General features: G+C 40.8%; 3 protein-coding genes and 1 long non-coding RNA gene across 6 annotated transcripts; 1 reads left to right on the top strand and 3 right to left on the bottom strand.

Annotated features, from left to right (window-relative positions):
* Positions 1-578: 578 nt before the first annotated feature.
* Positions 579-3,979, bottom strand: tuba5 (tubulin alpha 5). The gene is made up of 5 exons (XM_047039850.1): positions 3,833-3,979; positions 2,663-2,888; positions 2,009-2,157; positions 1,202-1,882; positions 579-1,112 (listed from the first exon to the last, which is right to left on the bottom strand). The coding sequence occupies exons 1-5, from the start codon at positions 3,833-3,835 to the stop codon at positions 816-818; spliced, it is 1,356 nt and encodes a 451-aa protein (XP_046895806.1). The 5' UTR covers positions 3,836-3,979; the 3' UTR covers positions 579-815.
* Positions 3,980-4,298: 319 nt separating this feature from the next.
* Positions 4,299-11,763, bottom strand: LOC124480487 (kelch-like protein 12). Of its 3 annotated transcripts, XM_047039847.1 has the most exons (13): positions 11,408-11,763; positions 10,936-11,165; positions 8,534-8,542; positions 8,196-8,349; positions 7,768-7,985; positions 7,011-7,160; positions 6,714-6,828; positions 6,511-6,617; positions 6,167-6,362; positions 5,869-6,027; positions 5,665-5,763; positions 5,395-5,581; positions 4,299-5,301 (listed from the first exon to the last, which is right to left on the bottom strand). In XM_047039847.1, exons 2-13 carry the CDS (start codon positions 11,116-11,118, stop codon positions 5,175-5,177), a joined length of 1,704 nt encoding a protein of 567 aa, XP_046895803.1. In that variant the 5' UTR covers positions 11,119-11,165; positions 11,408-11,763; the 3' UTR covers positions 4,299-5,174. The 3 variants fall into 3 exon arrangements, with proteins under 3 accessions (XP_046895803.1, XP_046895804.1, XP_046895805.1); XM_047039848.1 differs by lacking the exon at positions 8,534-8,542 and having other exon boundaries at positions 4,300-5,301; positions 11,408-11,762; XM_047039849.1 differs by lacking the exons at positions 10,936-11,165; positions 11,408-11,763 and adding an exon at positions 8,797-8,876 and having other exon boundaries at positions 4,300-5,301.
* A 617-nt stretch (positions 11,764-12,380) lies between these two features.
* Positions 12,381-18,550, top strand: LOC124480490 (tyrosine-protein phosphatase non-receptor type 1-like). The gene is made up of 9 exons (XM_047039851.1): positions 12,381-12,650; positions 13,356-13,446; positions 14,363-14,463; positions 14,614-14,712; positions 14,936-15,073; positions 15,190-15,399; positions 15,535-15,696; positions 15,852-16,021; positions 16,162-18,550. The coding sequence occupies exons 1-9, from the start codon at positions 12,594-12,596 to the stop codon at positions 16,457-16,459; spliced, it is 1,326 nt and encodes a 441-aa protein (XP_046895807.1). The 5' UTR covers positions 12,381-12,593; the 3' UTR covers positions 16,460-18,550.
* Positions 15,356-20,588, bottom strand: LOC124480492. The gene is made up of 3 exons (XR_006957550.1): positions 20,354-20,588; positions 19,961-20,035; positions 15,356-15,439 (listed from the first exon to the last, which is right to left on the bottom strand). It is a non-coding gene; the product is annotated as an uncharacterized LOC124480492 (long non-coding RNA).
* Between the last annotated feature and the right edge of the window lie 1,539 nt (positions 20,589-22,127).

The raw sequence follows: 22,127 nt of genomic DNA, 5'->3' as shown, positions 1-22,127 counted from the left end.
TAGCCTATACCAAACCAAATGCTATCTCAAGTTACTTGTACATCTATCACTTATTCCCATTAATTTTGTCAAAATAATCTGCATGATTATCAAATTTAACTGTCAACTGTATGAATTATTATTGTCAATGTGTTAATATTAAGCGTCTTAATCATTTAATTTAAGTAACATTTTTGCTAGTTTCTACTCGCAATGTTTACTTGCGCGGATGGATACTTTCAGGTGACACCTTCGCTACTACCGGGACTCATTCTTTAAATAGCTATTGAGAATTTGGGTGCACCCGTTCAGCAACTCTGATCCTTCCGATTGTAAAGCAGGCGATTAGAAAGCATTTTTGTAAAATTTTCCCGTTGTGATGGACACATCTCTTGTCGTCATATTAGTCAAAAATTGTTGATCCTTAGATTTGGCTGTGTTTGATAGTCAGTTTTATAATCATCTATCCTTACAAAACTGTAACACAGGCCATACATCAAACAGTATACATAATCCCCCTGCATGGTTCGAAAGGTAAGCCCTATTTTAGACCACTATTTTGGAAGATCCATTTCTTATTGTTATACATAGGCAATGAAGACAATAATATCACAACTTTATTATGATGCTTAAACAAGCAATTGGCTAGTTTCAGGGTAAAGGATTTTAAATAACCCCTTTTAGAGCCCTTTGATAAACGTTTTATGACTAAACTAATGGCAGATGCATACAAATTATTCTATATTGTTACAGCTAAACTAAAGTAATACATAATAAGACAATAACAAAATCAGTATTATTTTGTGTTATCTGATGACAGCTCCAGGCACTGTGATTCAGTATTCCTCGCACACTTCATCTTCAGAATCCCCACTCATTCTTCCCAGCTCCTCATAATCTTTCTCTAGACAAGCCAAGTCTTCTCTGGCCTCAGCAAACTCTCCTTCCTCCATGCCTTCACCCACATACCAGTGCACAAAGGCACGTTTAGCGTACATGAGGTCAAACTTGTGGTCCAAACGTGCCCAGGCCTCAGCAATAGCAGTGGTGTTGCTAAGCATGCACACAGCTCTCTGGACCTTTGCAAGGTCCCCTCCAGGAACCTCAGTTGGGGGCTGATTGTTAATGCCTACCTGTTGAGACAAAGATAATTGGTTTGATTGTGGGATGTGTAAGGCATACCATATTACACTGTATATAAACCGCAAACTGTGTTGACTACCTTAAATCCAGTAGGGCACCAGTCGACAAACTGGATTGATCGTTTGGTCTTAATATTGGCAATGGCAGTATTGACATCTTTTGGAACCACATCACCACGGTACAGCATACAACAAGCCATGTATTTGCCATGACGAGGGTCACACTTGACCATTTGATTGGTTGGCTCAAAGCAGGCACTGGTGATTTCAGCAACAGACAATTGCTCATGGTAGGCCTTCTCCGCAGAGATGATAGGTGAGTAAGTTACCAAAGGGAAATGAATACGGGGGAAAGGAACCAGATTGGTCTGGAACTCTGTTAGATCAACATTCAAGGCCCCATCAAAGCGAAGGGAGGCTGTGATAGAGGAAACTATCTGACCAATCAATCTGTTGAGGTTGGTGTAGGATGGACGTTCAATATCCATGTTACGACGACAGATGTCATAGATGGCCTCGTTATCCACCATGAAGGCACAGTCAGAGTGCTCCAGGGTGGTGTGGGTGGTCAGGATGGAGTTGTAAGGCTCTACCACAGCTGTGGACACCTGGGGTGCAGGATAAATGGCAAACTCCAACTTTGATTTCTTGCCATAGTCAAGAGACAAGCGTTCCATCAGTAGAGAGGTGAAGCCAGAGCCAGTCCCCCCTCCGAAGCTGTGGAAGATGAGGAACCCTTGGAGCCCTGTGCACTGGTCAGTCTGAGGACACATTATTGTAACATGTTAAAAGCTTACTCAACTACATTAACTTGTTCATCTTTAATCAACATTTGTACAATCAAGTCCTGTATAATGGAGTACTGTCATGTGAAACCATACACTCACCATTTTACGGACCCTCTCCAGAACACCATCAATTATCTCCTTCCCAACAGTGTAGTGCCCACGAGCATAGTTATTGGCTGCGTCCTCCTTCCCAGAAATGAGCTGCTCAGGGTGGAAGAGCTGCCTGTACTTGCCTGTCCTAACTTCATCTAAGTTAACAAAGAGATAATGATTAAATGAATGGGCCATTCATGCATGGATAAAGATACCCTAGACAGTGTTTTTGTTCGAACTATTTGTGTGGTTAAATAGTTAGATGGGAAATTTTCACTTACATCAAAAAGCCCCCCTCATGTTATGTTAGGTCCATAATCATATTCATAAACAGTTGGATTTATACCCCTTTACTTCCCTTTTGTTAAGCTCTATATTCTACAACACCACTCACCATTGTCAACTGTTTACATCCACAAACACAGTGAAATGTACATGCTTTCTTATGACACTGTCACTGGATAATGTGTTAAAGGAGTCATCACCGCCACCATGCTCCAGTCAGTACAGCTCCCAGCATGCATTGCCAATGTGTATGCCTGTGTGGCCCATGTGGATGGAAATGCACTCACAACATATACAGCATATATACAATATTATGCAAGCTTATAAGGGAAAAACTTAAAGAACCTGGGGAAAAAAACTTTACAGGTTGCTTACCAACCACAGTTGGCTCCAGGTCCACAAATATGGCTCTGGGAACATGACGTCCTGAGTTTCCGGTGTTGAAAAAAGTGTTGAACGGATCTGAACGTGAATTCGGCTCAACCGGCACATCCTGAAATACACCATCAGGCCCTACACCATGCTCTAGGCAGAAAAGCTCCCAGCAAGCATTGCCTGTCTGTATGCCTGCTTGGCCCAAATGGATAGATATGCATTCTCTCTGCAAGAAAAAAATACATAGGATTGAAACATACATATTAATAATAAAGAAAATAGAAGATCATTGTATACTTTCAAAAGGGCACATCCGAAATTTTGATTGGTAGGTAATCTCTAGTGTTATTCAATGTTATTCCTGAGGAAACAATTTCTCTTTGACTGATCTACAGCAATTTATGGGGTTCAAAAAAAGAAAATATATGCAAGACATCTGCTCTACTTAAAAAACAGGATGGTCCATAACAGCCCAAATTGTGGCTATCATGTTTCAGAAAGTGGTTGGTGTGCCTTCAGAATACACGTGTTTCCACTTGTCCAAATAGTATGCTGTTATCTCTGCATACAAGTGATCATTCCAACACAGGCATTTTCTGCTGACATTTACAAAAAAATCTGTAAGTTCCGTACAAAGGATTTTATCAAAAAGAAAGGTTCATGATATGTTCTAAAGATATATTATTGAGAGAATAGTTTGCTACTGTAAGTGGATCACGAAACTTCTCATTAAATGGACCACACTGGTCACATCAGGCACTCACAAAACTTTTTTTTATTTTGTTATTACACATGTTGTGACCACGTTTTAGAAATAGACCAGGGTCATGTTTAACAATAGAATTGCTTGGAGAATTTACGAACATACATTCCACATTCTCACCCAAGGCTCGGCTCCAGATTCCTCAAATTCCAGTCATGCACAATTCAAATTCATTTTACACATATTGGTGTCATAGAAACACAGCTGCAAATCAATTACCTGCTAATGATCTATAGTATGATAGGCCGTAGAGATTAGATCAAACGAGTTTTTGTTGAATTATTATAAACAATTGTCGGTTAAATAAAGAGTCAAAGGGGCAAAAGACTAGCTAAAACTGTCATCTGGCATTTGATGCATAGGCAAATAAATATATTAGGACTCAAACTTATCGGCTCAACACTTACCATTTTCCTTGAAAGATCTGATAAAAGTTTAAAAATCAATGCGTTAAAAAAGTTTCCAGCTTGAGCAATGTCGACTCCGACGAGCAACGTGTCCTCGCCAACACAGCAATGTCATCTGCCTAAAGTGAGTGCTAAGGTTGCTTTTATACAGTTCCCCTGTCGACCACAAGTCCTGCGCAATGAAGTACAATTGATGTCTCTTTTTCCAGATAATGCATAACTTGATATTAAATATATTTGATGCTGACCGGTAAACTTAAATACCTGTACTTGACAGTACCCATGGTCGAGGAAAAAGCTAGGTTAGGTACTTACAGCAGTAAGATAATACTGAACAGCAATACTGTACACGGCTGCATATGTATTAACTTGTCTTGCCCAACTAGGTAATTCATACCAATGGAAAAAAAACCAAGAGATAATGATCGACTATAATCACTTCAAAACAAGGATAAAAATGAAAGTATGACAGACTTGTTTATTCACTTTCGAGTCAAAGAAAATGATACGACGGTGAACTACCATATCTCGTCTACATACATGTTAGGCACGTGTACAAAGGAAACCATTGGGGATAACTGCATGCATAACACACATACACGATTTTTTTTTTTTTTTTAACTGTATGCCTACTTGAGAGGACTGAGAACAAGAATTGTACAGCATAGTCAACAATGCAAATGTGTAGTGCTTAAAATGTCATACTTGTATCTCTACATTGAAAACAATAAAGATGAAGAAAACATCTTCATTTGATTTGTTACTAAAAGCTCTTCATACAGAATTACAAAAACTACAAAAGGACACTGACAATTTAATTATCTGGCAAATGCTTATTGATTATACAGTACTTGATGTCATGATAACAATCGTTTTAGTCCAAATGAGAGGCAACATGGATGTTATATTATATGGGGGCCACAGGGGCATAAGGCATTTAGCAGCAGGAGTCACCTGTTAATTTCTGCTGTTGTTCCTTTCTTTCAAGAAGTATAAATGTATTGCACTTTAAAGACATCAAAATGTAATTCTCACGGGTAACCACAGCAACATGTATCACCAAAGAGTCATGCAAGTGGTATTGGTTTCTTGGAGGCATCAACAAATAAGAGTCTTTTGCACATAGTTGTTCATCTCTGCTGCACACTCTTGGTAAGGGTGTACACTTTCAAGTATGAAAGTCTGATGAATCTGCAATGATGAGTTTTTGAGACAGCCCATGTCACATTCAGACCTACAATGACTTTTTCCATTGCTTAGTGGTAGTGGGACATGAATAGCCACCTCAACAGTGGCACGTCATTGTCGCTTAACTCCTCTGTGATGCTGATCATGATGAAAATTACTTTTCTCTGAGGACACAGACTCCAGCATCACAACGCTGAGTTGCCATGGAGGTGACTACTTCCCAGGTGTCTATCACTGGGTCGTAACACTCGATGCTGCTGAGGAGGGAGTTCCCGTCATATCTAAACAAGTAAAAGAGAGAAGATGTGCCGTGTTTTCTTTTTTTTAAATCACATCAAGGACTAATAGGTATAATGTTTGGCATGCATGCTTACCCAGCTATGGCATATAACCGTCCACGGAGAACAGTAGCCCCTACATAACACCGGGGAGTAGTCATACTGGCAACTGTTGTCCAATAATCTGTTCTTATGTTATACACCTCCACAGAGTCTAGATGAGCAGTTCCATCAAAGCCACCTACCACATAGATGTGGTCATTGAGCAAGGCTACTCCAGCACCTGCAACAAAGACCAGATCTTCAGACTAGGTTCTAAGTTCTAACCAGATGGCAAATTTCAGTAGCCATTCTCAGAATACCGACCTGAGCGTTTAGTAGCCATGGGGGTGACATTGGTCCAGTGCCCTGTATGTGGATCATATCGCTCAACTGAGTTGAGTATATTCAACCCGTCATATCCTCCTGTGAACAAAGAAAACCGATTTTTACAACAGAGAAAGTAAATGGGACCCTTAAAGCCAATTCAAACGGATATACACTAAACTGATATAAAGCACCTTTACCTACCTAGGCAGTAAATCAATCCACTGGCCACCACCAGCCCGGCACCTTCCCTGGCTGTCTGCATATCCCCAAGCATACTCCACTGGTCAATGTTTGGGTCGTAGCGCTCCATACTGGTGTGACGCCGGCTTCCATCAAAACCTCCGGCAACATAGATCATGTCTGTACAGCAACAAAGCCCCCCCACACAAATGCTAAAAATTGTTAATTATTAAAATCAAATAAAAAGCTAAGACAATGGAAAGACCATCATGGTAGCACCTTTAGAAGTACAAGCTGTCAGTCCGAAAAGGTCCCTCACCTCCGAGTGTGGTGGCGCCAGCTAGGCCACGGCGAACGTTCATGGTAGCAACAGTGTACCAGACACCGTCCTCATCAGCGGTGTAATCCAAGCACTCCACCGAACTGAGTCTCGACCGACCGTCATAGCCTCCAATTACATACACACGGTCATTGAGGGACACAGTGGCAACGTAACGTCTTTTACGAGCAATGTTCTGAAATAATAAACCTTGGATTAGTTAACATTAGCCAAAGTAACCAATCTGCCATTTGCACTTATAATACTGCACTTTATACACATTGTTTTACATTTTGTACAGTTAAGTAAGAAGTCTTACCACAAACCAAAACGATATTACTCACAGGTAGAAAGCTCCACTCCTGAGTTTTAGGGTCATACTTCTCCACAATATCTATAGGAGACTGTTGACTGCCAAATCCACCTATAACTAACAGAACCTCTTTGGCACCTAAAGGGATTAACAGTAAGTTACCTTCCACAAAGAAGCAAGTATATTGTGAAAAAGACAATGTAGCAGTATTGCACTTGAATGAGAAGATTGTACCTAATCGTGCTTGGGTTCGTGGGCCTTGCATCTCGCTCCTAAGTTCTGGCCTTAGGTGGAACTTCTTTGCTTCATCTACTAGGTCTCGACACGGAAGACTGCATCGAATGAGTGGCTGGAACATGTCAAAACATATAACTACATTTTGGGCGACTCAATAGATTAAAGTAGTTATAAAAGTTAATCCTATGCTTGCCACTTGATGTATTATCTAGAAAGACATCCATCATGAGGGAGTGGTGTTCATGAAAGTCAAGTGGGAATAGCCTACATGAGGGAGTGTGTGGTCTGCCTCACCTCAGAATCAATGACATCTGTAATGTAGCGGGGGGTCAGCAGAGGCATTCGCACAAACTCAAGCATGTCCGGGAGATACGGCTCTCTCTCTTTCCTGTTGTGTTTGACCCAATTCAAGACTGCCTCAAATACCGGTTCCTCAGAATCTACCTAGTAACAGAAACAGACAGAGCATTTAGCCAACTCAAAAGGAATTCACAATTTATCAAAATCACTGACAACTGAGGACGCTATTCATTTTATTACTTTGAATGTTCTGAGGGGAAAGGTGTCTCGACTACAGTATGATTATCATGCATAGCTAGAACTGAAAAAAAAAAAAAAAATAACAGGCAAGTTTTTGTTGAATGGGTTAGGGATCTATAAATCATCACATAATTATAACCATGTTTTCACAAAACAAGGTGTGTGGTTAGAGACAGGAATTTCCTATGCACAAAGGCATACTTAAATCAAGTTTCCTTTATCATAATTTTATAGTCACACAAATCCGCACAGAAGACAGGCATTGCCTCCCCCCCCCCCCCCCCCCCCTCCAGTATTAACTGAGATGAAAGCAGGCCTGCACTTGCATCTTTACTTCCCAAGTGTGTTTTTAAGGATACTTTGAAACATTATGTCAACCAAACCTGAATAGTTTGTTACAGACTTTATTGAACATTGCACAACATTTTATATGCAGATATTGTTCATCCGGCAGGTTAAAAAGGGCAAACCTTTCCCCAGACCCCTCCTCCCATATCCTTCTTAAGCCTACCTGGATTTCATCACATTTCACAAGCTTCTCGACTTCTGATTGGCAGAGCAGCATGAACTCTTCGTGTTGAACGACCTCAGGAAAGTGCTTTTGGGAGAAAAGCTCAGCTGCCTGCATCAAGTCAAGGCAATTGTGTGTCTCGGCAAAGTCCCGAATACCCAGACAGTTTGAAGGGTCAAGCTGACTATCCAGAAATTCACAACATGCTCTTTTCACTCCTAAGGGAAACAAAGATACATCCACACATTTGTATGTGTACACAATGTATCATATATTGGGCTGTACAGAATCCATACCCATATCTATAATATTACGGTCAACTCAGACAATGATTGTCATGCCTATTGGCCATGCCACTTTTGCCAATTTTGGCACTGGTAGTTGGTTCTAACAGTGTGCAGGGCTGACCAGGAAATTCTCCCGTTTACCTTTGAGCTGAAGCAAACAAGCAGCAGGAAGCAGTTCCTGTACGTTCTCCACTGTGACCAGAACTGTTTCAGTGTAGACAAAGTCCAGCAAGATCTCCATGGTTGATCCAGTCAGGCCCTGAATGTCCACAAAGGATTTCCCCTTCTCAGACAGCTGCAGAATCACAACAGAGACATTTAAGGCTAAATAAAATTTAAATACAAACATTTATGAAAAGAAAACTATTTGAAAAAAATCGCAAACCTTGCTAAACTGTATTAAAAAGGTATAACTGTTAAGCATACAAGTGTGGAACTAATGACTGTAGACAGTTTGGTCAGTAAAAAGATATGCTCACCTGATGGTTCTTAGACAGGCACAAACATTAAGAAAGAAAGATATGCTAGGTCAACTGGGCTGCATATAAATACAAGGTAGGTGAGGTAAATGGCAAATACATCAATTCTGATCTGGCTATTGTTGGGACTCACGTGAATAATCCTGTAATTCCTTACCAGTCCCTGTTTGGCCATATGACTATGGCTGCATTTAGCATCTTGTTATCTATCATTGAGAGTGTGTGTGTATGGGGTGGGGGGGGGGGTCCAAAATTGTATGCACCTTAATTAGGTTCTCGAGGTTTTTGAACATCTTAGAGAGGCAGCTAAATCTTTTTTTGCGTTTTGGACGTCCATATGGACGTCCATAGACTGACGGCGATGGCTGCTGATCTTTGCATGGATGGACGGACGGCGATGCTGTTCAGAGTGCCGTCCATAGAGGGAGCATATATTTTGGACGGCGATGGATTAGCAGGGACGTCCCTCGTGCCGTCCATAGAGGGAGCAGATATTTTGGACGGCGTCATAGCCGTCCATACGGACGGCGATGCTGTTCAGAGTGCCGTCCATAGAGGGAGCATATATTTTGGACGGCGATGAATTGAATGTTTAGCAGGCTGTTGAGCTAACAGAACTGCCGAAGGCTACCATAGCATGTAGCTAGCTACATTAACTTTGGATGACTCAATCTTTTGTCAAGTTAATTTGTATGAATTGCATGTTAGTGCAATATTTACGCCTTTATTCTGTTTTTTTACATAATCAGCAGTATGATCTCATGACAATATAGACTTGAAAAACAATATGTTATGGTTTGGGTTTGCCTATATGCTACATATATTTTAATTATTTCGAGAATTGTTAATAAAGACTCATTTAAAATGTTAACATTGTGTTATGACCCTAAGAAATACAATGCCATTTAGGGCCTTTACATAATCATCAGTATAATCTCATGACAATATAGACTTGAAAAACAATATGCCTATGTTATGGTTTGGGTTTGCCTAGATATAGGCTAGGCCTGCATATATTTTAATTATTTCGAGAATTGTTAATAAAGACTCATTTAAAATGTTAACATTGTGTTATGACCCTATGAAATACATTGCCATTTAGGTCTTTTAAACCGTCAGTTTAAAGTGTTTTATGGGTGGATTTGAAGCCACCAGTCAGTAGCTCCAATCTTGCGCACGAACTTTGCGCACGGAGACAAACGCAAAACAACAAACACTCGCTTGGAGCGGAGACCAATGCAAAACACAATACGATGTGTTGAGCCAAACCAAAGCCGTCAAAGGCTACCATGAATGTAGCTACAGCAACCGTGGATGACTCAATAAGTTTTGTCACGTTATTTTGTATGAATTGCATTTAAGTGAAGGCTATATATTTACGCCTTTATTTTATTTTTAACATACAAAAGTAGGCCAATCAACAATAGAATCTCATGACAATACAGCCTTGAAAAACAATATGTTATGGTTAGGGTTTGCCTAGATATAGGCTACATATATTTTAATTATTTCGAGAATTGTTAATAAAAACTCAATTAAGATTTTAACATTGTGTTATGACCCTATGAAATACATTGCCCTTTAGGTCTTTTAAGCCGTCAGTTTAAAGTGTTTTATGGGTGGATTTGGAGCCACCAGTCAGTAGCTCCAATGTTGCGCACGAACCACTTTGAGCGGAGACAAATGCAAAACGTAATAGCCTATGGGCCTAACACTCCAAATTTTAACATTTTAAATGAGTCTTTATTAACAATTCTCGAAATAATTAAAATATATGTAGCCTATAGGCAAACCCAAACCATAACATATTGTTTTTCAAGTCTATATTGTCATGAGATCATACTGCTGATTATGTAAAAAAACAGAATAAAGGCAAAAATATTGCACTAACATGCAATTCATACAAATTAACTTGACAAAAGATTGCGTCATCCAAAGTTAATGTAGCTAGCTACATGCTATGGTAGCCTTCGGCAGTTCTGTTAGCTCAACAGCCTGCTAAACATTCAATCCATCGCCGTCCAAAATATATGCTCCCTCTATGGACGGCACTCTGAACAGCATCGCCGTCCGGCTATGACGCCGTCCAAAATATCTGCTCCCTCTGTGGACGGCACGAGGGACGTCCCTGCTAATCCATCGCCGTCCAAAATATATGCTCCCTCTATGGACGGCACTCTGAACAGCATCGCCGTCCATATGGACGGCTATGACGCCGTCCAAAATATATGCTCCCTCTATGGACGGCACTCTGAACAGCATCGCCGTCCGTCCATCCATGCAAAGATCAGCAGCCATCGCCGTCAGTCTATGGACGTCCATGGACGTCCAAAACGCAAAAAAAGATTTAGCTCCTACTGACATCTTATTCAATAGGCCCTATTGAACACCGTTACACTGACCTCGCTTGTAAACATGGCACAAAAGTAGTCACTGCAGGCGGCCAGAACAATGCGATGAGCTGGAAAGTCAGTATTTTCCACCCTCAATGTGATGTCGCAGAGTGTGTTGCTTTTTCGAAGTGCATTCATGGCATTAAGGATAGACTTGGCATGGGAGTTGGTCATGATATCTTTGGGAGCCATGACGAGTGCCTTAGAAGTATCAGAAGAACCCCTATTGACTGCAGTTTCTGTTAAAAGCACAAAGAGACAGCTTTATTTGTATGATGCTGAAAAATGACCGTCTGTGATTATTGTTTTGCCAGCCAAACACAACACTTTCATTGTACAGCTAGCTACTTTGAGCACACGATACTAGTACGTAGGAGTTCAGCGTTAGGAGATAGTCAGTAGGCTAGCCACAGAATGGCTTACAATTCAGAAAATGTCAACTGCTGCTAGTAGTATTATTGACTTGATAACCAGTACTCACCACTTGGTCAGCTAAGACAGGTGGTTACAGACTAGTGCAGGATGCTAGTAAGCTACTTGCTAGCTAACTGACACGGTATTGTAGTTTAGCCATTTGTGGACAGGCAAGGAAGATACATGAAAGCCGTATGACAAGCCCCTCTCGAATGCTTACTGGAAAATCTATTAAGGTTTGCGATAAGGAGACAATACGTTCATCTAACACTAGCTTCTATAATGGCCAAATGCATAACTATGGCTAGCTAGCTACCTGACTATTAGCTACGCTAGCTAGCATCAGCAGGAAACGTTTAAAAACACAACAAACCAGCTAATTTACCTAGCGAGCAAGTTACGTCACTTTACGTGCGCGCACGTAATTGACGCCTAGGCACCAAAGCAGGTCATATCGATAGTATGAGAAAATTATATCTAGTAATCAACCAGCACAAAAATCACGTATACAGTGTACACTGTAGAACACATGTATTCAATGTAAACTATCATTTAATTTCATTCGCTAGAATAATAATAAGTCAGCTCTGGGTAACCTCGGTTTATGTTTCTGGACTCGCCGGCGAAATACGTGTCTGTAATTTTACTGTCAATGTATAACAATGGCTAATGCACATAGTATATTGTGGAGATGCCGGGAATAGTGCCTGGTGGGTTTCCACAACAACATTTTAAATTGGGATGTGGTAGGGCCAGACAGTAAACAATAACCTTCAGTGTAGCCTATGTGTACATTTTTGTACATTAGGATCTTAGATGGTGACGTTCACAGTGGTGAGTTGCCTACACTACAGAGCACCCATTATTAGCCTTTTTCTAGTCATCCGGGTCAAATCTACAATTACATGAGTGGTTAATGCTGCAATACTGAAGAACTGCAACGAGTAAAAAAGTAATAAAAAGAAGTATGTACAAATGGAGCAGCCAATGTCAAAAAATGAGGGCGGGGATTAGAGCCACCCAAGGACAGTTGTGCTTAGGTGGGGGAGGAGCGTACGGCGTGTTTCCGGTTAGACGAGGCCGAGCGACAACATTACTAGTAATCTATGAAGCTACAGTACCGAAAAATAAAAAATAGCGCCGAATCCGCCCATAGAGTTGTCTGGTTTCCAAGACACAGTTTGTGTCAAATTTGCTAAAGCTTAACGTTGATTTCATTGATCGTCGGAAGAACGGGTGGCAGCAGCACAGCAATGGAAGCTGAGTTTCGGGAGATCGATGAACCAGGGAGTTGGAACGCCATTTACCAGGTAGCGAGTAAAAAGGTTTTTCTTGGTAAAGGAAGGTGGACTTTTTATAAGTTGTGTGTGTCTTATTTGGTTAATCACAAACCTTCCATACATTTTAAACATAAACGTATTATCATTCCTTTCATTACTTATCCTCTACATTATTGTTGGGACAATAGATAACATGCCCTAGCTGTCAAGTTCCGATTTTAGCTTAGTTGATAACATCATCCTCCACGCAGCTATCCGATCATGTCTGCCGGTGCCTCCTATAGCTGTCCTAATGTAGCCTAAAGCTAAATAGGTTGTTTCCGTTCATCGTAGCATTGTGCTGTGACTTCTTTTGGTGTTACTTTACTGTAGTATGTATTGTCACATTTAATTCATTTATAATTTCCTCCATTTCACACATTGTATTCCATTTATAACCATACAACTTTAAATCCCATTGATTAGGACCCATTGATTAGGAAGAACGGAAGGAAAATGTATACAATAATAATTTACTAAACCACTTCTGAGTTCAGTTCAGCAAACCATTTTTGTGTGTACAGCGATTTATTTAGCAATATTGCCAGCTATGTCACCGGATTTGCTGATAGAGCATGTCTAATTGAGGTTCCAGTCACAGTTGGTGTTCTAATGAGAGCAGTGAAAGATCCATCAGATGGTAATACCATGTGCGCAAAACGTTTATAATATAAACAATTGTTTTCATCTTCATAGGAAATACGTCAGCAATCAAGTGAACTGCCATGCAAACTTGCCAAATTACCTGAAAACAAAACTCGGAATCGCTACAGAGATGTCAGCCCATGTAAGTTGTGTTCTCTGGTACATTATGTAATCAATTTGTTTAAGAAAAGACTGCTCATGTACCCAGTAGAAAAGCTTTTGACACCTGTGATGAGTGTTGCATAGTCCCTGTGATATACTGTAAGCTACTTGATACAGACCAAACTTTGTCATCTGTTTCTTACAATGTAGAATGTAGACAAACTATTTGTGTATCCCTTAGTGAATGAATCCAATGTTATCTGATCATCTATCTTACAGCCCCTTTTACAAGCAATGTCATGCACCCATATAAAGATAGCTACATTTTAGCTACATAAAGCCCATTCTGATTATGATTCTAGTCAGACAGTTGTTATTGATAAATATGTAGGCCAAAATAGTTTTCATTTGTTATTCTTGGTAAGTGCTTTTGTTCAAACTATGATTTCTCAAAATTACATTAGTAAGTCAAAATGCTCTTTACTGTTGTATTCAAGAAGTTATGTTAACGAGAAACGTCTAAAGGGTGGTTTCCTCTTTTCACAAGAATGCAAAAAGTGAACCTAAAGCAAACACTTTATGCAGGCCGGTCACAAGTCACTATGGGTGGTATTGATGTGTAGCTTGGGTTTCCTGGTTGAAAGTGATACAAGCAGTACTAAATTGATACATTGTGAAGAGTTTAACTTCTTTGCAGGTATCACTGTCTCTTTTTTTATTTTTATTTATGTAAAATAGTTTTTTATGTTCAATGGTGTGGATCAGAAAAAACGGATCAGGAACAAATACTTCTGTGTTTCAACCAAAGACAGACTTGTCATGTCGTGTGCAGCTGTGCTGCTCTCACGTACTCTGGGCCGTGACAGAACTACGTTTAATCTGGAGTCCCGAGGGATATCAGGAATGACAAAGCCATGAACACATTTTCGTATTCTAAAGTAATTTTTTCTCTGTAGTTGATCACAGCAGAATCCGCCTGCAACTGGGTATGAATGACTACATAAATGCAAGCCTGATATCTGTAGAGGAGGCACAGAGAAGCTACATTCTCACTCAGGTTAGTTCTAGGACTGAGGGGGGAGTTTGGATAACACATTTGTTTGTCCCTTAAAGAAGAATACATGTTTTGGAATTTGAGCTCAAAATCATATCTGGATTTATTTATTTCATGTTGTTTCATAAATTCACATTTATCTTCTCCCTTCAGGGACCCCTTCCAAACACTTGTGGTCACTTCTGGGAAATGGTGTGGGAGCAGAGAACCCGAGGTGTGGTGATGTTGAACCGTGTCATAGAAAAAGGATCGGTAAGTCAGCCCCCCATTGAATATGGTATGTGGCCTACTGTACACACCTTGTCACTATCAGACGTGCTCTGTTTGCCGTGAGAAAGTTGCACAATACCATGTGCATGTCAGGACTTTTGCTGCTGCTTGTACATTTACCATGAATACGTGTGTGGTCAATAAGTGTGAACTGATCTTCAAGTGTGTTGAGAAAATTGTAACTTTCAAACTCAATGTTTAATAGGTGAAGTGTGCACAGTATTGGCCACCTAGAGAGGAGAAGGAAGCTATTTTTGATGACACCCATTTCAAGCTAACACTGGTTTCAGAGGACATAAAATCCTACTACACTGTTCGTCAGCTCGAGCTGGAAAATATGTTGGTAAGATATCTGTTTTCTGGTTGTGCTCTGCCCTCTGGGTTTTAGGGTTCTTGAAGTGTTTTTTGGGCTTTCATATCAGATTATGTCAATGTATATTTGCTCTCCTACCTTTACAGACTCAGGAAACTAGAGAGATTTTACATTTTCACTACACCACCTGGCCTGACTTTGGAGTACCTGAGTCTCCTGCCTCCTTCCTCAACTTCCTGTTCAAAGTGCGGGAGTCTGGATGTCTCAACTCTGACCAGGGGCCCGTGGTGGTGCACTGCAGTGCTGGGATTGGCCGTTCCGGAACCTTCTGCTTGGTAGACACCTGCCTCTTACTGGTCAGTACAGCACAGCACAGTAGTTTCTACTGAAAGTGTCCTGTTGGGGGAGTATAATGGTTTACATGATGCTTTACAAGATGATTTAATCAAGTCAATGAGTTAATTGTAACTTTTATTTTCAACTCAACCCAGATGTCCATTCGCAAGGACCCATCAACTGTGCGCATTCGTGACATCCTGCTGGAGATGAGACGTTATCGGATGGGTCTGATTCAGACAGCGGACCAACTCCGCTTTTCCTACCTCGCTGTTATTGAAGGTGCCAAGTGCATCATGGGAGACACATCTTTGCAGGTAACTCAGATTGTTTCACAAGGAACATCTTGCAGATACTTCTGGCAAGCAAATCTTATGAATAGAGACCCATTTTTATTGAAGAAGGAAGGCCCTAGATATTTTTTTCGTAAAGCCTTTAAATGTCCATACCATTCACATATGTTTACGTTTAGGAGTCGTGGAAAGAGCTGTCAAATGAGGAGGATTTCCCGCCTGAGCTCACACCACCTCCACCTCCTCCTCCTCAAAGAGACTCTCAAAACGGCACACCTGAGCGCCTCTCCTTCTTTCCTCCAACTGACGTTCAATTGATTGTTGCACAGAATGATGTTCACACTCGCAGGTAACCATCTTGGAATGTGGAAAATCTGTTACAGACCAAACCTGAAACAAGTTTGCAGGCAAAAAACATCTGAACTGCATATCAAATATATTTTATGTCGTAAATCCCCCAATCACTCTTGTGAATGCACCTGTCTGCAGTGCCCCACCAGAGCCAGAGGTCCGGAGGAGGACTGGTGTTGATATTGCTGCTCCTCAGCCCCCCACTGACCCCTTCGACCAGCCTGATGGACTGGTGGGAAGCAAAGAAGAAGCCTCCAAAGCTCCACCCAAACCTCAGCGGCAGTATGAGATAGAAAGGCAGAAGTTGACCCAGGCTGCAGAGCAAGCAGGCGACAGCTCTCCAAAGGGGACTTGGACCCCTCTGTTGGCCAATGTTTGCTTGTGCACGGCATTGGCCCTGGGTGCTTATGTCTGTTATCGAGCCTGTTTCCACTGATGTCTTTCCTTCCTCCCTCTCTTGTTCCTCCCTTTCTCTTCACTGTTTTCGCAGGGTGAATCAGCCTGTCCAGCTGGCCCCATTTGCCTATGGGCTTACTCTGCTGGCGGGTGGTTTGTTTGGACTTCAGCAGATTCAGGCTCAATTGTTTTATTTACAAAATCAGTGTAGGTGGTGTGTTGGAGTCAGAGTAAGGGGTAGCCCTTCCCTTTTCACCCACCGCAACACATCCTCAAACTGTCAGTTTGTATGCTCAGGGCCTACATTTTCAGGTGTCACACCCCAAAATACACATGTTGATTTAAAAAAGAAAGAAAATTGAGTCAGTAAATGTTTTTTCTTTATCACAGGCAGTAAAGTAAGGTGTGTGAGTCTGATCCTGTGTTCTGTGAACCACAGTCCACCATACACACATGCCACCTCCATTTATGTACCAAACAAAACTCATTTGTGTTCTTCCATTTCAGCCCTTGCTAGTATGTCCATAGGCTTCTCACATAATTACACCCCTGGACATTAGATATTTTTTCCCTCTTAAGACTTACAGAACTTAATTTGTGGCCATCCTGGTGGTAGGCGTAAGTTGTGGAAAACAACCACACTTCAGAAGCTTAATTGCTCTCCTGAAGATGGGGCAGTATTATACCCAGGAGTAAGCTGAAGCTGGTTGGAGGGAGTAAATGGGAGGTTATTTCCCCTCCACAAGATGAGCAGTGCATGCAGTGGGCCATTGTTGGGCCTTAGGCTCCCCACCGCAAACCCCAGTGGGCATTTGGGCTTAATCTACATGAGGCGCACTTAGTGTGTGTGTGTGTAAGGATGTGCGTGCATTTGAGTGTATGGTAAAACTGATTGCCTAGCCAGAATATATTTGAGCTTTTTACTGATGCTTGATTTGTACTGCTTCTAAGTAGACAATATTCAAGCTTATAATTAAGTCAAATGTGAAATGTATTCTAAATCTCTTCCTAGTAATTCCCCCTCTCCCCACACATTTTTGTTTCCAAACTTGACATTTACACAGGAGAGTTTACTTTGAGATGAGCTGTGAATGGAAGGTGCACATTCACTGTATTTCATGGGCTATTATGTTTGAGACCCAGCATTCAGACTTTGTGTTTCACAATCGGCTCCAGCCACTGCTATTTCACAAATCAGTTACGTCAGTTGTAAAGGAGTCTTCCATTGACTCTTGAAGTTGTCAAACCTACAAGATTACGTGATAATGTTCATCGTGCGCAACTTTTTTGCTCTAACATGAAAAGTGCTGCGACTTTTCTTGCTCAGAGAAAGTGAATGTGTAAGCCTGAGGGGAATGCAGCAGATGAGTGTTGTGTAGTTGTTATCAAATGGAAGGCTGCATTTACGCACAAAAATGCCAGCTTAGCCAACGAGGACACAGAGTACTCTTCTTTTGCCAGCAATACAAATACTTATCAGTATGATACCCCTTTAAATTCGCACTTGATGAATGCTGAATCCATCCTGCCTGTTGGAACAGAGGGACGGGGATCTCAACCAAAAAGTCAAACACCAGCGCAGGGATTTAAACACTGTAGGAATGGTCCATCATAAATGTTATGGAATGGGCCTGAGCTGGCTATGTTATTTTGTATGATTGCTTTTTCACTTAGACATCCTGCAGTGGTGAATGAATAAACAGGTTTGTCATGAAATGAGATTAGTTAAGCTGCTAGCAGCATTCAGTTTACCTTAGTGGCTCATAGAAACTGCTTTTTGAGTCCAATGGCTGTACCTTTATTTAGAATGTATGAGGTCCAACCTATGGACACCCTCTTGATGTTTTCAAATCAGGTTTCAATGTATGCTGATTTATTTTTTGTGTGTCAGTGAGCGACGAAGTCACCGTGCCTGGGAACCATGTGTCTACCCAGTCACTTCTGTTTTTCTGTACTCATGCTCAGCTCAACAACCATTTGTCTTTTTTATTTACATCCATCAATGTACTCCTTTTTTTAATAAAATTGTACTGCTGATTTGTTCTGGTTTTTAGAACTGATACAAAGTATACAACTTCGTATTCAGTCTGAATTCTGAACAATATATGGGGTAATAAAATTATCTCATTTATTGCTGGTCTATGTTTCTGATTCTCATAAAGAAGAATCCTTTACTCATCCCACACAGGCACTCGCGTGCAGGGAGTGGCGGAACAAGCCTGCCCAGGCGTCCACTGGAGAAATTGGTCTCTGCTTTTATCCCATCCTGTGTCCCTCCTCCAAGGGCAGCTAGGAGCAGTGGTCAGTCACATCCGTGTTGCCCAGGGGCCAAGTGCTTTCCCATATCCTGGCCACCAGGGACATTTATGTTCCATTTCTTGGCTAGGGTCATATGCAGGAGAGTGACTACTTGCATTTCATATGTTATGACTTTACAGATTAACAGAAATAACTTCAGGACGAATTTAAAAAGGTTTAGAATTTCCGTTCAATTGTATTTGTCCTTCATAAATCCACCACAAGAGGGCTCTATTTGACTTGCTATCACAGCATAGCCTGGTTCAGGTTAATAGCACCTGGTTCGCAATTCCACAAACCATCCTTTTTATATATATAATCACGTTACTCGTACTTTTATTTTTTTTTATGTTCCATGTGCTAGCATTTTGGGGGGGTTTTCATCCACTCAAGGACATACATCTCAGCTGGAACAGGAGAGATCCAGGGCAATATTTTAGAGGGGTAGTTTGGAAGGCCTATAGTGTGTCTCTTTATTGACAGTAAAAGTCAGTTGTCGGTCATAAGTGCTGCATGAAATCAGGCACGTGTGATTGTATAGTATCAGACCAGCAAGTGAAAAATTGGTAAACCACAATGTTGGTACAAGTCATTTGGCAACATCCCGGATTTCCTGTTTGGGAAACTGTTTTGGAGAGAGGGGGAAGTAGGCACTGGTACATGCTGCAAAGGAATGCAACTAGAGTGAGTAATAGCACTCCCAGCCACGCGGATGCAACTGACGTCAGGGGACTAGATAGAACAGGCTGCAACGATCGGCATTGGGAAAAGTACTCAAGGCGTGGCTGGGCAAACACAGGAAGTGATCTTAAAGCTATAGTACTTTTATTTGGTACACTCTGGGGTCTGCACAAGTGTTGTAGTTTTGGCTTTCATCATGTTTTGTGTTCATGATGATGATGATGATAATGATGATGAAGGAACAGAAATAATCTATACATTTTCTATGAAGTACTTAATTTTTCAGTCTACCATGTGCTTTGCTTAGTTTTGGTCTGAATCTGTAACTTCAGTTTCAGAACTTTCTAAAAAGGCATCAACTCTTTTCTGCAAGCTTTTACAATGTATGTCCAGGGTTTAGTCATTAACCTGGAACTTCCTAATGGCCAGTCAACCTAGAGAGACAGGGAAGGATTCTTGGCAATAAGACCTCCCTTTCAGATGTGGATTATTTTCTGAGAGTCAAGTACAGTTCTGGAAATTCCAATGTCTGAGAACATTCAGATGATCAATACTGACTCACCAGCTCACCAACAGCTGATGCACAGTGGATGAACTGTAGGTGTATCCAATTCTCTCAAGTTGCTTCATATCCCTCCTTAACCAGAAGAAATAGGAAAGAATTCATGATAAATATATATTAGACATGATTATGAAAATATTGCTTAATTATCTAGCATTAAAGTGTAAAGCAAATGTTTATCCTTATTTCGTTTTCCATTGTTGATATCATGTTTCAATACTGGAGATCAGTGTGCTACACAGTCAAATGGAAAAGTACTAAGATATTAGTCCCTCCACCACAGCAGACGTTGGTGAATCTGGTGACGATTGTTGTGACATGAGCAGTCGTTCCTGTTCCTGTATTGGTTGCTGTTGTCTTAGATGCACCATCACCATCAAGTAGGTCTCCTACCGTTACTTGTGTCCCCTGAGCCGGTGTTTCCCCCACGGTATGTTCTTCAGCGCAACTTCCTTCCTCTGGCCTACTACTGATCAAACATGGACTGATGACGTTGACAATGAGATGTATCCCACATGTAAACAAAGCTTACTGACGACCTCCTCAAGTAATCTACAAAACAACACCAGTTTTGTTCTGTGGTTTTTCATATATGCTTGATCCTAATATGCAAACATGTACTCCCTAGTAGTGGTGCAGGAAGTGATTTGTGATTGTGCAATAGCTTTAGATTTAAGACATCCATTTAACATCCATACCTACCTGATCATTTGTATCTGCCTACTGACATGTAAATACAGTAGCAAGATACAGTATGTGCCTTACTGAAATCAAGTGAAAGTTAGAAGTTTTAAGTGGAAATAAGAATAGTCACGTTATGGTTGAGGTGGGAAGTTTCATCTCACTCAGTAGCCACCACGCCCATTCCAGTTGGGTCACCTAACTACATGACTCACCTGTGGCAGATATTAAGTGAGTCCTATGAAAGGAAACAAATTGAGGTGGCATAGCTAAGTTGCCTTTAGCTAGCATTTATGTGAGGCTACCGTGAAACTGTAATGCACACTGTATTACTGTTTTTAAAATGACAGTTCATTTTAAACATATGAATACTGATTTAATTGTTTTGACTTGCAGACGTTTACCATTATTACTTTGGATGTTCAGATATCTGGATCTCATCCATTTGGCCATAATTTCTTCATGTAAATAATTTTTAAGTAAGTGAAAAAGACAAAAGCGAGACCTTGGCTCTGGTAATCTAGGAAGTTTTCAAGGAGTTTATAGAGGAACAGAGAATAGTGTTCACTTTCTAAATGAATACAATCATGAGTAGGCCAAATCAACATGAAAACCCTTTCTGATCTGTGGCCCTTCATGTGTATGTGAAACAGTTTGAAGCTCGTATTTTGTATTGCATGACATGGCAATGGATACGTTGAAATGAATATTGAGAATAAAAAAACATCTAAAATAGGCTTGAATTTGAATTCAGTCTAGGATGGATGCTAATCCTTAGGTCATTGTAGACCAATATGACTCTGATGCTATAAAAGTAATAAGCGAGAACTGACCCTTCTGATATTGTAACTAATCAAATTGATTTGTTTTGTCAAAAGAAACAGGGGGCTATAGGTATCTTTCAGAATTTAGAAGAAGGGTGTTTTATGTGGTACGTTGGTTGGTTTGTAGTATTTAAAAGGTAAATGTGAAGTCATGTATTTTTTGAATATCATGCAGTTCATGAAGGGAAAATGTAAAACAAAATCACTTTATGGCTGTTACCTGCTAACCCTAAGAGTGAACCCTACCATGTTGACACCTATTGGCCCCTCTCCACCAGAAATGTGGTACTTATGCAAGAATCTAGTTTCACAAATCCATACTGGCTCTGCAGTTACCACAAGTCCTTGGTGCACGTCAGAGATGCTTGTCGTCCACAGTAAAATAGGAGAAGTGAATAAGATGTTGAAATCTGGGTTAGCTCTAACCCTGAATAGTCTTCAGCCCCTTACGGTAGCTCAGGAGGTCTGGGTTCCCGTTAGCCCTGTGTTACGGAAATCCGGGATCCATTTTTCTTTCAAAAGGGAGTTAATGTTACTCTGATTTGTGTGACCTTGCAGATTGTAATGTAGAAATAGTACTTTATACTTTTTCTCAACACAAACTGCAAATTTGATTTATAGAAATGACACAATTTCCAGATGTATTCTTAATACTAAAGTGT

The sequence above is a fragment of the Hypomesus transpacificus genome, chromosome 18, assembly GCF_021917145.1.
Source record: "Hypomesus transpacificus isolate Combined female chromosome 18, fHypTra1, whole genome shotgun sequence".
NCBI classification, from domain to species: domain Eukaryota; kingdom Metazoa; phylum Chordata; class Actinopteri; order Osmeriformes; family Osmeridae; genus Hypomesus; species Hypomesus transpacificus.
This window is presented reverse-complemented; position numbering and strand designations above follow the sequence as displayed.